Source organism: Delphinus delphis, chromosome 3, assembly GCF_949987515.2.
Source record: "Delphinus delphis chromosome 3, mDelDel1.2, whole genome shotgun sequence".
Taxonomy (NCBI): Eukaryota; Metazoa; Chordata; class Mammalia; order Artiodactyla; family Delphinidae; genus Delphinus; species Delphinus delphis.
In genome coordinates this window covers 124,926,184-124,944,344 of record NC_082685.1, presented here as the reverse complement: position 1 = coordinate 124,944,344, position 18,161 = coordinate 124,926,184, and the positions used below count along the sequence as shown (strand labels likewise).

At 38.0% G+C, this 18,161-nt stretch overlaps 1 protein-coding gene across 1 annotated transcript in view; it reads left to right on the top strand.

The window, feature by feature from the left end:
* Positions 1 to 18,161, top strand: part of ZSWIM6 (zinc finger SWIM-type containing 6) — a 203,193-nt gene that overhangs the window by 138,079 nt on the left and 46,953 nt on the right. Inside the window, exons 3-4 of the mRNA XM_060009444.1 lie at positions 9,566 to 9,714; positions 13,273 to 13,423. Of these exons, the coding sequence (XP_059865427.1) occupies positions 9,566 to 9,714; positions 13,273 to 13,423 (300 nt within the window). The remainder of the gene's footprint in view (positions 1 to 9,565; positions 9,715 to 13,272; positions 13,424 to 18,161) is intronic.

The following is an 18,161-nucleotide window of genomic DNA, read 5'->3' as shown; positions in this document are numbered from 1 at the left end:
AATATTTTTTTGGATCTGTCTTCTAAGTCAAAAGAAATAAAAGCAAAAATAAACAGCTAGGACCTAATTAAACTTCGAAGCTTTTGCACAGCAAAGGAAACCATTGACAAAACGATAAGACAGCCTACAGAATGGGAGAAAATATTTGCAAATGACATGACCGACAAGGGATTAATATCTAAAATATACAAACAGCTCATGCAACTCAATATCAAAAAAAAATAACCCAATCAAAAAATGGGCAAAGACCTGAATAGACATTTTTTTCAAAGAAGACATACAGATGGCTAATAGACACATGAAAAGATGGTCAACATCACTAATTATTAGAGAAATGCAAATTAAAACAACAATGAGATATCACCTCACTCCTGTCAGAGTGACAGTCATCAAAAAGTCTACAAATAACAAATGTTGGAGAGGATGTGGAGAAAAGGGGACCCTCATACACTGATGGTGGGAATGTAAATTATTGCAACCACTGTGGAAAACAGTATGGAGGTTCCTCCAAAAAAAAAAAAAAACACAAAAATAGAAGTAACAGGACTTCCCTGGTGGTCCAGTGGCTAAGACTTCACACTCCCAATACAGGGGGCCTGGGTTCAATCCCTGGTCAGGGAACTAGATCCCACATGTATGCCACAACTAAGAGTCCACATGCCGCAACTAAAAAAGATCCTTCATGCCGGAGCTAAGACCCAGCACAGCCTAAATAAATAAATATTAAAAAAAAAATAGAATTAACATATGATCCACTCCTGAATATTTATGCAGTAAAAATGAAAACAGTAATTCTAAAAGATACTTGCACCCCAGTGTTCATAGCAGCACTATTTATCTAGAATAGCCAAGATGTGGAAGCAACCCAAGTGTTCATCAACTGACAAATAGTTAAGAAGTGGTATATAAATGCAGTGGAATACTACTTGGCCATATAAAAGAATGAAATTTTGCCACTTGTAGCAACATGGATGGACCTAGAGACTATTATGCTCAGTGAAATAAGTCAGACAGGGAAGGACAAATACTATATGATATCACTGATATGTGGAATCTAAAAAATAATAAAAACAAATGTATGTAGCAAAACAGAAACAGACTTACGGACACAGAAAACAAATTAGTGTTACCAGAGGGGTGAGAGAAGGAAGGGAGGGGTAAATTAGGGGTATGAGATTAAGAGATATAAACTACTGTGTATAAAATAGATAAGCAACAGGGATATATTGTATATAGCACAGAAAATTTATAGCCATTATCTTATAATAACCTTTGACGGAGTGTAATCTGTAAAAATACTGAACCACTATGCTGTACACCTAAAACTAATATAATACTGTAAATCAGCTATACTTTTTTTTTTTTTTGCGGTATGCGGGCCTTTCACTGTTGTGGCCTCTCCCGTTGCGGAGCACAGGCTGCGGACGCGCAGGCTCAGCGGCCATGGCTCACGGGCCCAGCTGCTTCGTGGCATGTGGGATCTTCCCAGACCGGGGCACGAACCCGTGTCCCCTGCATCGGCAGGCAGAGTCTCAACCACTGCACCAACAGGGAAGCCAGCTATACTTTTAAAAAAAAGTAACCGTATCATTTTTTATTCCATTTTGTTCTTGGTAAGAACCTGGAGATTTATTCTTGTACACATAACGTGTTCCAAATCTAGCAGTGAGTGACAGTTGGAGTTGTTTGATGGAGGCCTCATGTCACATCTCTCTTCATTTTGTTTCTCTGTCGAGGGTCATAGTCCTTGTAATTGGGCTTGCATTAGCAATCAGTTTGTGCAGTTATCCTAGGGAGATAATTTTGTTATTACAGGCATTATCCTTTCTATCGTAGACCGTTCTGGTGTTGACAGTTGGTGAAACAAAGGTATGACCTACTACTGGTGGTCAATGTAATTAGCAAATCTATCTATAGGACAGAATTAAAGTTGCTTTAAATGTGCTATCTCAAAGTACGGTAGTGTGAAACTTAAAAGTAAAAAAAAGAAAAAGAAGACTGCATGTTGAAAAGATGTATGGAAGTATAGAAGTATCTGAAGATAAAAAGACAAGAACTCACTGGCTCCCACCAGCTCCCCTGCCTTAGTCTCCAGTAGCCCCCTTATTCCCTGGCAACCATGGCTGACAGTGTGGTTTAGAGTCTTCAGAGGCAAGTTTTCTTTGTGCACACATGTATGCAATTTTTAAAAAACAATTTTAAAAACTTATTTTTTGCAGTTTCTTTTTTCTTTTAGTATATCATGAATATCTTCTCTTGTTAGTACAAATAGGTCTTGTACTGTGTTAAGTGTTGCATGTAGTATTACATACTCTGGATATATTTAATCTTTAACATACTGAAGGATTTTGAAGTTGTTTTCATTTTTTTCCTACTATGTGCAGTGCTGCTGTGACCATTCTTTGTGTATGTGTGGATTTGTGCAAATGCTTTTGAGGAATAGATTCTTAGTAGTAGAAATGCCAGAACAGTTGGTATCGGCATTTTGGGTTTTGTAATTGCTGCCAAATTTCCCTCCAAAAATTACCAGTTTTTCCCTTAAGTTTTAATTAGAACTTGATGTTTCCATAATATGATTTTTATTTTGTTCTAAAAAATTGTTGAAATATACAATCATGTACACATGATCATCTTCACATGAAAAAACATTTTAGCAAATGAGAAGTAATCTTAGGACTTCTGTCTCCTAATTGGGAGGAGTCACACCTCTGACGCGTCATGTATTTGATAGGGTAATGCAGAGACAGCCAAGTTACTTTTAGCCCAATACCCTTTATCCTTTCTCTTTTCACCTCCAAATCTTGCCTTCCCTCACACCCTATAGCCATCTCTGACACTACCCCAACTCTCATAATTTTCAAAGAATTGTTACCAGCTGTGATCAGTTTCGTTGCCATCCCTATCTCCTTTAACTGATCCTAAGTCTCCATGTTGGCTAGATGAGCTTATTATTCCCATCTCCCTCCCTGTAGGTTTCTCTTAACTCCCACTGTAAGAGTATTCAGAGTGTTTAAGAGTTTAGAAGTTAGACAGCCTACATTAGAATTCTGGTCCCTTTGCTTTCCAGCTCTTTGAGTGGAGGCGAGGAACTGAATCTCTTCAGGGCTTTGTTTTCTTATTTGTAAAACGTGGTTAGGAAAAGAGTGCCTATTTCATAAGGTTAGGAGGGTTAAAAAGGAGTAAATCTGAGTTGCTGTTATGCCCATCATTGTGATGTGGCAGTTGACGTGAGTCTTCAAGACAGTTGAGGAAAGTATTTGTGAACTTTTTTTAAAAAACATCTTTAAAAATAACCTGAGCAGGGGCTTCCCTGGTGGCGCAGTGGTTGAGAGTCTGCCTGCTGATGCAGGGGACACGGGTTCATGCCCCAGTCCGGGAAGATCCCACATGCCGCGGAGCGGCTGGGCCCGTGAGCCATGGCCGCTGAGCCTGCGCGTCCGGAGCCTGTGCTCCGCAACGGAAGAGGCCACAACAGTGAGAGGCCCGCGTACCGCAAAAAAAAAAAAAAAAAAAAATTCTGAGCAAACCATTCTTGAACCTTGCAAACATAGTAGATCTCTTTTAATAAATCTGAAGAGTCAGGTTATGTAAAAATGAGACTTACTGAGAACTGTGCATTTAATTATTTATGTTTGCGTACCAGGTAATTGCTAATACATTAATACATTTGTTAGCTAAGTTATGGAAAATGACTTACCTCTTAAGCACAGAGTACTCTGAATTTTTTAAATGAGGATTAGTGAATGTACAAATATTTTATTGCTTTTTATCCATATAAAATACATGATTATTTCTGTACATGAATAAGTATATCATTGAACTTCTGAAGTAAATTAAATGATAATAAGAGATGAGTAATAAAGTCAGGTGAGAGGAAAAGAATAGAGGAAGGGCTGTAAACCCTGACAGGCCTATTTGAGTTCCCTGAGATATATCCTGATTACCGTGCTACTTATTTATTTCCTTGGAATTTAGCTAAAGGGAAGGTGGCTTGTTGAGGGAGCAGAGCCTGGTGCATGCCAGGGCTCCCTGTCATTAGCCTGCAGGCTAAGGAAAACAGGTTGTCCTCTAACAGCTCCTGGAGAGGACACCACACTGCACCATGGCAGTAGCATTACGTGGACTGACCATTGAGAATAGGTGATAAAGGATCTGGCTCCTTCAGCCACCACAAAATTGTATATTGAAATGAAGGCATTAGTCACTAACTCGAAATGGGGATTTCAGTAAGAATAAAATTTAAAGCTTTTCTCAAGTGTGTGTTTATTCAATGCACATTATTTTTCAGTGGTCTAGTTCTTGTCCTCTCTAAAGAAAGATTTTTTTCTGAGCCTGAACCTCTAAAGTTTGCTGCCTTGCCTTTCCTCTCTTGGTGCCAGTGGTTGATATCAGGATTTTGCCTTCAGCTTATAAGACAGGTGTACTGGTGTCTTTGTAAGCCACAGACTTAATGTTTCCTATCTTTAACAGCAGGCACTAAAACTGTAGGAGATGGCATTCTTCTATAGGTCCTGCAAAAGAGGCTGAATTAATCACCTCTGCAGTGTAGACATCTGCTGCCTGCATTCTGCCTCTGTAGACTGAATTTGACAATTTAATTTTAACAAAAAAGAACACTGCTACATAAATATAAAACGCTTAAAGCATTATTTAGACAACAGTGTTACTAAAGCATGAAGATGTAAACTAAAGCCTTTCGCTTCTTGTTTGAATTTGTTTTCCAGCAGTTTAAGAAAAAAGAAAGCTTTAAGTTCCCCGTTAGAACCCAAAGCTGTGGATAATTCCACATACCAAACATAGTATAAGCCAGTTGTGAACATGTCTTAATATCTCAGTTTAAAATTTGCAGAATGATTTGGTGTTGCCCAGTGCTTAGAAGTGACTGTTTTTGTGACAAGAGACAGATATCTCAGTCAATATGTCCTAAATTTACTTCAGTCAGTACGCTGGAGAGGCATCTGTCTGATGACTTAGAACCCTGAATACTTTTCAAAAGTAAGATCCAAAATGGGCCACCATGTTTAAGATTCTCTCCAAATATAGACTAGTGTTTCCCAGCCACACTCCCCACCCCCATTGCCCCTGCCTTTTTATCTGTGGCAAAGATTCTGATTCAGTAGGTCTGAAGTGGTGCCTAAACATCTATTTTTCACGGTGTGCCTCAGGAGTTTTGATATACTCCTAATTTGGGGAAACGCTGGGGTAAGAGTTTTTGATATTGGGGTAAATCAAAACTAAATCTGAACCAAATCAAGTAGCAGGCAGGGAAAGCCAAAGACTTGGACAGTAGTCCTTCTTGTCTCTGAACTCTCCTTTGCTCTTCTCCTATGGCATTATGTAAGCAAGGTAGGAGGGTGAATCAAATCCACACACCCTAGCTGGGAGTGAGAGACAAACTGTTTCACTTTTTTCAACAGATAATTTCACTTTCCCTGAAGGCTTGAAACTTTGAAGAGGTAAGCCTCAGTAATAAAATGCTCACAAAGATTAATTATACACTTCTAAAAGTTATAGCATTTATAATTATAAATATAAATAAGGGTTAAAAAATATGATAGGTTTTAAAACACTTTAATGGATCATTTAATTTACATACACAGGTTCTGGTTCCTGCCCAACTGGGGGAATATCTAATAGCAAATGTATAAATACATGAATTATGATTCTCTTTGCATACCTTCCTCAAAGCTAAATGCTGAGAGGTTTGTCTTTGATTATAGACAGCTGTTAACAAGTAGAAATAAATTTTGCAAATCTACATTTTATACAGGGCTTGGGCAATACTTTACTGCATGTAATCAAGACATGTTAGCATTTAAGTGTTTAAACTTGGGAATTAAAGTTTAATAAATAGGACTCCCCTGGTGGCGCAGTGGTTGGGAATCTGCCTGCCAGTGCAGGGGACATGGATTTGATCCCTGGTCCGGGAGGATCCCACATGCCACGGAGCAACTGGGCCCGTGCGCCACAGCTGCTGAGCCTGTGCGAGCCACAACTACTGAAGCCCGTGCGCCTGGAGCCTGTGCTCCGCAACGAGAGAGGCCACTGCAGTGGGAGGCCCGCACACCGCGGCGAGGAGTAGCTCCCGCTCGCCTCAACTAGAGAAAGCCCGCACACAGCAACGAAGACCCAACACAGCCAAAAATAAATTAAAAAAAAAAAAAGTTTAATAAATAAATTTGCTCTTTTGCGAGGGGGTTGTTGTTGTGGACATTAATTTCCTGTTCTATAATGTACAGTGTACATGTCTTTATTCCTAAAATGTTGAGTTGTGTTTAGAGTAAATTTATGTTTTATTTTTCAACTGATTACTTAATTTTTTATTCCTACATTATAGAAGTTTAAGGTTGAGGAAGTGGAGGCCTGTCTTTGTGCAGTTGTGTGTCTGTGTCTGTGAGTCTGTGTCTGTGTCTGTCTTTCTCTAGAATCAAAGGGATGAGCTAGATTAGGGGTTACAGATGTAACCCCAGTGGTTAGTTAACTCTTCACGACGTTGTGTGTCCTTAAATTTTCCTGTAAAAGAGAAACACACTAACAGATCTCAGTATCCTTCCTTAAATTTATCTTTGATTTACAGTTGACTTGACTACTGCTGCCTTGATACCTTCAGGGTTAAACTTGAGCTCCAAGGTTCTGGGATATATTCTTCAGCAGGGGAGAGAAATGGGAGACCGGATTTGGCATTGTGGCTGTGGACACGTCATAACCACTCTGAACCTGTTTCTCCTTCTGTAGAAAGGGGATCATAGCTATACTCACCTCCAGGGGACATTGTGAGAAGAAAATGAGATAGAGCATGTGAGGATACTTTAGCAGTGGTTCCTTTCTGTTAGGGTTCCTTTTCTTGTTAGGGGTGGAATGTATTTATGCCTTTCTCTCTCCCTCTTTTCCCCCGTTCCTCCCAGTACTTGATTGCCTGATAATGGCAAACGCCGGCTAGGTGTTAGGAGGCAGTGGTGAACAGGGCAGATATAATCCTTGCTCTCTGGTAGCTTAAATAACTCCCTACTTGCCTACTCCCTACTTGGAACAGCTTTCTCTGCCTTCTGGAAGAGCCAGTCTCTCCTGCTCTTCCTAATAGGCTACTCGTTCCCGTTGCTATCCTTCCTCATTCTCTTGCCCAGCCTTTAAGTGTTGGCCTTCCTTAGGGTTCCATCTTAGACGCTCTCTTTACCCTGTATTGCGTCCCATAGTATATCCAGCTCCCTACTTGAAATCCTGTCCCCTCTTCTTGACCAGCTATCTCAGAGGTACTTGAAATTCACCATGTCTAAAACTGAACTCATGGACTTTCCTGGCAGTGCAGTGGTTAAGACTCCACATTTCCACTGTAGGGAGTGTGGCTTCAATCCCTGGTCAGGGAACTAATATCCTGCATTCTGCGCGGTGCAGCCAAAAATTTTTTTAAAGAAATAATAATAATAAAAATAAAATTGAGCTTATGATCTAAGCAGTGCCCCTCCCTCCCCCAAAACTGATCCTGCTCTGGTGGTCTGTGTGTCAGTGAGTTGTCCAGTATTTCGTCCAGTTGTTTAATCCAGAAAACCATGTCTCTCTCAGCCCCCTGATCGCCCATATCTCATGTATCTACTTCTTCACCAAGTCCTTTTGCTTTTATATCCTAAATTTCTGTCAGGTTCTCCATTTCTGTTCTCACTGATGTTCTGTTCTCACTGCAGAGTATTCCGTTCTTCCACTTCGGATAACCTTGTCGTGAATTCCCATTCATTACTTTTAGGGAGAAAAACTAAGCTCCTCACTTGTCGGGGCTCTCTGGCCTGGCAAGAGTTGTCCCTTCTCTTCCCCAGAGTTGCCTTGTATTGCTCTTCTTCCTTATCATCTACTTTTGAGTTGCATGGACATGGACTATCTTTTGTTTCATCCACGTACCATGTTCCTTTATGCCCGAGACCTCTGCCTAAGCTCTTAGTCTCACATGCAGACCCAGTGCTTCCTTTTCCTGCCTTAATTTATCTTCTAATCTACTTAAGGCAGATCTCAGCTCAAATTCCATTTCCTCAAGGTATGCTTATTCTGCCAATTCAAGGCCGGGTCAGAGCTCTCTGATACGATCTCCTGGCACTTTGTCCTCTTCTATAAACAATTAGTTCATTTATTATTATATATTTGTATGTGTGATTATTACATTTGATATTTATTTCACATACTTAAAACAGTGTTTCTCATATAGTGGATTGCAACCCATTATACATTATGAAATCAGTTTTAAAAATTATGACAAGCCTTTAAAAAAAATGAAATAGTATAGAAAATATCAGACCTCTTCACTTACAATAAGGGTATTTTTTCATCATACCTTTGCTTCAGATTAATAAATAGGTGTGATCATATAAGTGTGCAGATACACAGATGTATTGAGTATGATATAAATTATATTTCTTATTGTGGGTCTCAGTCAAAAAAGTTTGAAAGCCACTGAACTAGGTGGTAAATTCTGTGAGGAGAGGAATTCTCTTTTGTACCCCAGTCCATCCCCAAGTCTAGCAGAGGGCACTCACTCAGTAAATATGTCGGCTGAATGACTGAAAGCACACTTTTTCAGGGAGGTTCACAGACCCATTGTCTTCCTCCTAGGGATTAATGGACCCTGGTTCTAAGCACATGTTAGTGATTATTTCCCCCGCCAGTTGAGTCTGCATTAGATCATTAAAAGAAAAGAAGTGTAGAACCACACCTACACATGTATTTTTTTAAGGGTTGATAAGGCAATGAAACACTATTGAGAAGAGATTTTAGATTTAGTTTTTGTATTACTTACGAATCTTAGGCCTTAAATACCATTTTATTTTATTTTATTAATAAATAATGAAACAATTTTCACCTGCCTAAATATCTGGGTAATTTTTGAGTTTCTAAGGTAGTCTACACACAGGGCTTGTTACATAGCTGTTCTCTTTTATGCGTACTTCAGCAATAAAATATTTACGCAGTTTTGGCAAGGTGATACTACAACCTGGTTTAGTACAACAGCTGCACTGCCTGTTCCCATGTGGCTTGATTTCCCTTTTTAATCTTTGGTTTTCTGCAACTAAAGACTTATGTCAGCATGTAGTTTATACAGCAGCAGATAATGGTGAAAGCTTCTTGAATTAACATAGTAAAGAGAAATACGCTGCTGAGTTTACTTTGTTTCATATTTTTCTGATGTCTCTGAAAAGCATTTTACTAACGTGTCCTACACAGTAGAGCTTTTATAAACATCACATATTTACAATGAGACATTTTTGTGAATTTTTTTTTTCTTTAGGGAACCTGTAAACTCATCTCCAAAGGTATAGTCTCTGATCTTAAAAAAGGGAACCATCTCAGCTCTAAAGTCATCGCCGTTTGGCCTAGCACAAATCAGCAAAGTTCTGGCAATAAAAGAATAATTTTTACATTTATTTTCGGTCATACATTTGTATGTATATTGAAATTGAGATTGGATTAAAAAGTGTTTAGGCAAAAAATACAGAATCTTAATTCTTTTCAAGTTTATTATCAGAGCCCTTTTAGCCCAGCGTTTTTCCTAGCATATGTGTTATTTTTTTCTTTCTATTTCTAGGTGCTCCTGATCCAACAGCAGGTGCTAGTATAGATGATGAAAACTGCTGGCACTTAGATGAAGAGCAGGTTCAAGAACAGGTTAAACTGTTCCTTTCCCAGGGCGGGTACCACGGATCAGGGAAGCAGCTTAATTTGCTCTTTGCAAAGGTATGACTTTTTATTTTTAAAGAAATATTCTAAATATATACATTTATAGAAAGTATATATGATCATGTTTACAATAGGATAAAGGCTTCTTTTTAAATTCTTATTTATTTTTTTAAGAACTGGGAATTCCCTGGCGTTCCAGTGGTTAGAACTTGGTGCTTTCATTGCCAGGGCCCAGGTTCAATCCTTGGTTGGGGAACTAAGATCCCACAAGCCATGTGGCATGGCCGGGGTGGGGTGGGGGGAAGAATAGACTAAGTTATTATCAACCATTAGAGACTTCTGTGTTGTAATGCAAGCATTAATTTACTTAGGTGTCTTTAGACAAGATATGGGCCATTTTTGTCTTTCTCAGCTCTTATTAATAAAATGGTGGTAATTTATACAGTTTTGAAAAACTGTTCAGTACTAAAAATAAAATAGCTTAATGTTATTTGAAATGCCATCTTTTCAAGTTTTTTCTTCTTCTAGTTAATTTTCCCAAGTAGAGCATACCTTTGAATATAGTCCTTAAGATGTGCTTTATATAATTAGTTTAATGTTGATATCTTTAAATTAGTTTCAAGAGCATAAACTTTGGAGTCGTACAAACCTGGGTTTAAATCTCAGTTCTAAATCTTATTGAGTGTATGTACCTTGGCAAGTTATTTAAGTCAGTTTCCTCATCTATAAAATTAGCTAATAGTAGCATATCCATTCAAGTTGTTGTGATTATGGTGTTAAATGGTAATGGTGTCTAACAGTAGTTGGCCCTTGGTAAATGTTAATTTTCATCACCAAAATTTGATAGCCTAAGAAACAAAGTTATCTTCATTTTAAGTTCATTGTGAACAGAAGCTGTGTCTTGCTTTACACAGAACTCTTAGTACCATAAACACATGTCTAAATACTGGATAAAATGCTTTTTAAATAATGTTAAAGCAATGTCTTTTCATTGGGGGTACAGCCATCTTTATAGATAACGTATTCAAATTGGTTTTAAGGGAACAGATAACTGTGTTCATTGATATTTATGTTAAACAACTTCTCTAATATTCATAATACTTAAAAGCTTTTGTAGTTCAGAAGAATTAGAGTAAACTCTGTTACTGCTTATAGCCAAAAATTAGTGTATTCTGATTAATGAAAACCCTTTAAATGAAGATTTATCCCGGGACTTCCCTGGTGGTTCAGTGGTTAAAACTCCGTGCTCCCAGTGCAGGGGGCATGGGCTCAATCCCTGGTCAGGGAACTAAGATCCAGCATGCGCGTGGTGCAACCTTAAAAAAAAAAAAAAGATTTATTCCATATACCATACTTAGATTGCCAATTTTTCAAGAATTTAGATTACAGTAAAAATACATTTAACTCTAAAATTATTTCACATGATTTAATCATTCTTTGGTAATTCATAGGCACTTCAGACTCTTGTAATACTTCACAGTCAACAGTCTGAAAATTAATTACCATTAGGCTGTAATTAATGTATATGTATTTGAGTGTTGGTTAATAGTTCTGGTTTGTATGCTTAATAGTAAAGCATTTATTTTCATTGCTATTGCTAACTGAGTAGTAGGGTAGAAATTTATTAGGAAAATAAATACTAAATTAAATCCATGATATACAGAGGTAATATTAAAGTTTTGGTATATTTAGACACACAGGAAGTATTTCATAGATTCTCTTATCAGCAGAGAGTACACTGTGGCCTAGTGGAAGCAATGTGAAAGAGGTATTAGACTGGCCTGCAGTTGCTATTTTTATCCTTCTGTATGATGCACACATTGTATATGCCATATGAAGTAAGAGCAACATCTAATTTTGGACATGGCATAACTTCCAGAGTTAAGGCAGATCCGGGTTCCGATTCCAGTAGTTCCTCTTGTCCTTTGGACAAGTTACTTTACTTCTGAGGGATGGCTTTATAATTTGTAGAATGGGGATTATAATCTGGCCTACTTTATATGGTTGTTGTGAAGATTAAAAGGTAAGTATGAATGTAAAACTCTTTAGCAAGATGTCCGATAAATGGCAACTCCATTTCTTTCTCCTTTTTAGTCCTTCTTAAGATTACTCAAAAAACCCTTCTGGAAGCGTACCCTTGTGATTCAGTGCACAAGTACATTTGGGTTCTCTACAAGGCTCAAATTCTGAAGCCTGGTTTGGGGGGAGGGTTCCATTACTCGTCAGGGTACAGGACTGAGGCAGAACCTATTGATCTAGAGGTTTAGGCTGCTTTATTGAAGATCTGCTGTTTCCTCCTTCATGTGGCTTTCACGTAGAAAGAATTTTGAATAAAAGGACTCCCCTCTCCTTATCTACTACTTATGACCTTGCTCCACTAATTTTCTACACAGAGAACTGATGTTCAGCTGGGATTCCTATTCATTGAACACATAGCGGTATATACTTTAAGAATGGATGGATTCATTTAGGATTTCCTGTAGAGCAACTTAGCCTTGTGTTTCTTTTCTTGTTTTCTTGTTTATTTGGGAAATGTAACAGAAGAATAATGGACAGAGCTTGAGGTTCCATCAGAGAAGCCAAGTTAACTTACTAGGTCAGTGGTTATGATTCTGCTTCAAGGATTGCTCATTTGGAGCAAGAGAGTTCTGAACCTACAGCCCTTTACATTTCCTCTTACCATTGCAAAAACAGTCCCATCTGAGTGAATAGAAGTATGCTGTTGCTCTTTACATGGAAATCCTCGGTCAGAAAGAATCTAGTGAAATTACTAATTTACCTCAAAAAATGAAGCACTTGTAGGACTTGTACTTGAATATACTGAAAACCACTGAAAGAGGTTTAAATTGTACAGTTTAAATTGGTGAATTGTATGTATGTGAATTATGTCTCAATAAAGCTTTTTTTAAAACAATGGAAGGACAGATGCTATTATTATAAACACTATCAGATCAATTTAGAAGATCTCTAAAGAGTTCTCAGTACAGTGCTTTAGACTCTACTACTCTGGTGGTTAAGTGCAATCAGTTAGGGAGTCAGGAAGGTGCCCAATGATTTGTCTTGTTTATTTTGGTATTATTTTTCTGTAGGCTGACAAAAACATTTGGGGGGAAAATTGGGAAGTTACGCAAATTTCTTTTCCTCGTGTGGATTCTAAAACATAATTTTAAAAAATTAGTGGTCAGTTCTCTGATTAAATAGCCATTTAGGACAGAGGCTCATTTTTTTTTGTTTGTTTTTTTCTTTTTTTAAGGTTTTGGGGTTTTTTTTCTGATGTGGACCTTTTTTTTTTTAAGTCTTTATTGAATTTGTTACATTACTGCTTCTGTTTTATATTTTGTTTTTTTGGCCGCGAGGCATGTGGGACCTTAGCTCCCTGACCAGGGATTGAACCCTCACCCCCTGCATTGGAAGGTGAAGTCTTAACCACTGGCCCGCCACGGGAGTCCCTCAGAGGCTCGTTTTTAACAACTTTTGTTTGCTTAAGAAGGATGGTGTGAAGACTTGACCACCACCACCACCCCACCCTCCCTCCCCAAAGAAATAAAGTAGTCTGTCTCTGTATTGCTGTTCATTTTTTAACATTTTTCTGAAGGTCTGCTTTTTCCCCACTAGGTGCGGGAGATGTTGAAGATGAGGGACTCAAATGGGGCCCGAATGTTGACTTTGATAACAGAGCAGTTCATGGCCGACCCTCGTCTGTCACTTTGGAGGCAACAAGGCACTGCAATGACTGACAAATATAGGCAGCTCTGGGATGAGCTGGGTAAGTATAAATTTCCTGATGGATTGCCATTGGGTTGTGTGTGGACAAAGACCATGGTTGAATGTTTAAAGAGCATGGTCAGAGTACTGCAGAAGAGAGAGCTACTTTTATATGAACTTGTTGCCATTATACACTGGTTAGAAGAATAGGAAGAATGAGGCATTTGCAGGAACCAATCTTGGCAGTGTTTTTGGGGAATTGTCTGATGTTGAGGAAAGCAAGCACGGGATCTGCTTTTAAATATTTGAAAAAAAAAAAGCTATATTTCAAAACAGGTATTTGGTATAATAGAACTGATTACTTATTTCTAGACTGATACTGTAATCAGTTCAGCTAAAATTTGGCTGTTTTCCCCTTTTGCCCACATTAAAATTATCAAAAGTAGCTTGAATATTCATTTTATTTTTTTTTGTTATTATTGACTTAGATGGACTGTTGATTGTCAGAATGGAAAAGACACTGCAAACTCTAATTTGTATTGCTTCCCAAATCCGTGGTGGTAAAGATATAAATATAGCAGGTGGTTGAAAAAAGGAGAAATCTACTACTCATGTTTACTGGGAAGTTTGGGGGGGATGACTCTTGTTACTCTGTGCTCATTGCTAGGGAAATTAATAATGTATTTATCTTGTCTATTAAGAAATCTATATGTGACAAATGGAATTTTTGGCAAATATTTTGTCAATGCCTATATTAGTTTTACGTTATGCATATATTTATTAGAAGATCCTAGTTTCAGTGTAATTGAATAGTAGAAGTCTTCATACCTTCACCTTCTGTCTTCCTCTTGGCTAATGATGGACCACATCATGCTATTGATCCCATGTCTAGACCAAGAGAGGCTGATGTCTGTGAAGATACTACATGATAATAATGCTTGGAAGGGACCTTTGAGATGAACTGTTTACAGATAAGGAAGCTGAAGTCTGAGGAGGTTAGAAGACTTCCACAAAATGACATAGTGTGACCTAGGGGTTGTACAGCAGGTTGGTAGAGAATTGGACACCAAAATTTCCTTTTTCCCATTAATAGGATGTATGTTCAGGAACTGAGCTGTGGATGACAACTCTTGTTTGTTTTGTTGTTTGTTTTTTAACGTGTGTCTGCTATTTGCCAGCTGTTAGATATTTGTTGACCTTTTTCCCTAATATTTTTATTAAGTATCTTGTAATAATCTTAGTACTTCCCTTGGGTCACCTGAAGTAATGCTTAGTGGCCTTCCCCTCAATCAAAATTTAAATCAATCTGTAACTACAGTGGATCCTTTCAATGTATTGGAAGGAAATGTTTGGGGGCCCGGTGTGGTGGTTGGAGAACACAAGTGTAATGCATGGTTTAAACAAAAATTTTTATAGAATACTGAGTGATTTACAAGTAAAGACTCCTCAGTCTTGTAACTCTGTAGTAACTGTTGAATTGACTAGTTGGTTTATGGCAGTAAAAAGGATTAGCATTAAAAAAAAAAACTATTATTGGATTAATATTAAATGAATAAAATTTAAAGAGCTTTGGTACTTAAAGAAGCTTAGAATTAACAAATAACTAATTAGAAAGAAAATACCAACTAAATTTTTTGGTTACCAAAAAAAATGTACAAGTGATATAGTTAAATAAAATTTTCAGGGTTTGCATTTAATCCATTAGTCATATTTCACTTCTGCAAGTTGGCTTTGAAAATTATGTACCTCAGCCCTCAATCAAAAGAATTAATTCTCATTAGGTGGAAGTTTCTACTAGCTAATGCTAGTTATACCCTCTGATGGACTACTTTTCTAGTTATGGACCAGGCTTTAAACAAGTTCTTTGATTTCAGTCCAGGATGAAGAATACATATTCTTGCCCTGTATTTTCTTTTTTCACAGATCACCCTCCCTCCCCCGAACCCAATCATCACTAGACTGCTATAACTTCTCCTACATACTGTGATGGTGAGCAGAGGTCACTTGCCATTTTAATGAATTCTAAGTTCTGTGAAGAATATCATGTAGCAGTAACAATAGTTATCACATCTTAATATTCATTCACCAAAAAAGTTAACTAAAAGTTGCTTCTGGACTTCAAAAGGAAAGAATTTTGCTTCTTAAGAAAATGGGGGAATTTGACTTTGTGCCCCTGCACAGGGCTCACATTGCTTCAAGGCTCTGCTGTGGAATTAAATGCTGAGCACTGCCAGATGCCAGACATTGAGAAGAGGCTGAGTTTTGTCGGCAAATGGGATCTGCAAGTTAATTGGTGTTTTCTGCAGGCTTCTGGCTGTGAAATGAAATTGGAAGCCCTTTAGCCACATGGATAATACAGGACCTGAATACAAATGTCACATGTCACCATCAGGACCCACTGTGAGACAATAGTGTTCCCACTCCAACACTGCACCATTACAGATCATTTAAATATGGGGATTACATTTAAACTAAAAGCCCCATTTGCCTTTTACTGCAATTTAAATGTCCTCTTAGCAAAAGCTAAGTGACAAATTAAATGAAAAAAGTGCCCACATTTTTAAAGCTGTAATGCAAAACAACCTTTTATTGCTTCTCATGTGCCACGAATGAATCATTATACTTGTCAACCCTAAACCAAGCCATAATTGGAGCAGCTACTGTTATCAAAGTAGGGCCGCTCTGTGACAGCTTAATAAAGCTGAAACTGTTAAATTAAATCTCAGATGCTTAACTCCTTAGCACCGGTAGATTCGATAGGTCCATTTCTGGCAATGGCCAGTACCCCAGGAGAAAAAAAATTCCTGGCATGAAAGCCTTAATCTGATGAAAGTGTACTAGTAAGAGTATCTTAGCCAAGTAACTGCTTCTTGGCAGAGAGATTCAGAGGCATCAGATTGTCAGCCAGATTACAAAATTGTATTTTTTCATAAGATCAGATATCCCCCTCCCCAAGCTTTACAACTTTTTGAGTATATGTGATTTATTAAAATTTAAGTACCAATGTTTCAAAATTAGTTTTAAAAATAACATATATTCATTTAACTCTTTCTTTCTTTCAAATAAAGATACGCATACTTATTTGAGATAGCAAAAGGCCCAATTTCTTTGCCCCATCCTCTAGCTAACAAAGGAAGGATTATGCTCAGTTCTTTTCTAAAATAAATGCCTATGATATTCATTTGGTCTGAGTTAATTTTTCTGATTTACTCCCTGATTTTCATAATGTAGTGTGAAATAGATACAGATGCATACTATTAAGATCCTGTTTAGTGCATCTCATTTACAGATACATTTATCTTGCATGTGAATCAGTTTTTCATATATTAATTTTACTTTCTTTACATAATGTTCATTTTCCCAAACATATGGCAGTCTTCTGAAGATGAGTGGTGTTGTATCATGATCAGCTATAAGAACATGTATATGTTAAAATCGTAAGACAGCCCATTGCAACAGTAGAGGCTGCATATTTGGTAGTGGCTACACATATTTGGTAGAGCTATAGAATACATACCTTTTCAGTTGTGTTCTTTACTCCATGCAGATTTTCTGGAACACGGATCACAGAAATAACCCTTGGATCTCAAGAGTTATTTCAAGCCCAGTGCAGATTGGTGAGCACACCTACTGTTAGCCCTAATGGCTGTCTCTTCAGCACACTTAATTACCGTGGGGGTCTTTAGGGATGAGGGGATATATTGTAACCTCTCATCTGTGTAGATGGTTCTCTTTCCTTAAATGTCTTCCAAGACTGTAATTTTATTTTGCTTCATAAAACTATAGGTTGTGGCTGCCAGTCTATTAAAACCTAATTAAAATGGATGTCATTAGAGGAAACAGTTAAATAAGATTTAATTACAGTTTTAGCACAGGGAAAAATTCTTAAATTTTCATTTTCATAATATGTATTGCATAATATGTTCCCCCACCCCCCCAAATTTTAGACACTTTCTCTCTCAGTCAGGTGTTTTGCTCTCTAGCATGTAACCTTGTTTCTTTGGGAGAGGCTGGGCTGCCATTGCAAGAGCCTTACTGCTCTGAGCTGTGCTCACTCAGTTCACAAGAACAAGGTGGTATCTCTGAGTTCTTTTCAAAGCTTTTGATACAGGTACCTCACTGTGTGTGGGCAGAAATAGCCATAGTTAGATGTTTCTTTCTAGTTTGCATTTCCTTATTAGACAATAGATATAATGTTCCTTGGTAGGGTGCTGGATAGATAGAGTGAGTATAAAGATTCAGGGGACTTGGAATCAGGATAAATCTACATTCAGCAATAGAGAACTTAGCCCACCCACTGGGACCACAGATATTGCAAAGTACTAAAAATTACCTACTCCATGGACCTAGAACCCTGTCCCAGCTATCATTGCAGATACAAGTATTGGCCTCTTTTGCACCCACCCACATTATTCTTGAATAAGGAAGAAAACATATGCTTAAGTCACACATTCAAAATGGTACTGTAAGTAACAGGAGGGCCTTTGTGCACAGCCAGAACTAAGATTCTAGAGGCTCTGCTTTGGAGGTAACTGTGGAGAAATTTCTGGGATATGCCGTCTTACGTCTCCAAAAGCAAAAGGCTTAGTAATTCCCCCCACTGTTTGGAGCCCCTTACTTAGTTTCTATGGTAAGTTCAAACTCAGGCTTTCCACATTTTGAAGTTGATGGTGGCTAGTGAATAGGCTAAGGAGTGACTGCTTCTCACTGAGAACTGGAAAGCATTCCAGTGTAGTTTGCCATATAAGTTGATACGTCTTTGCTAGTGCAGTGGAGAAAACAGCAATTCCCAGAGCCCC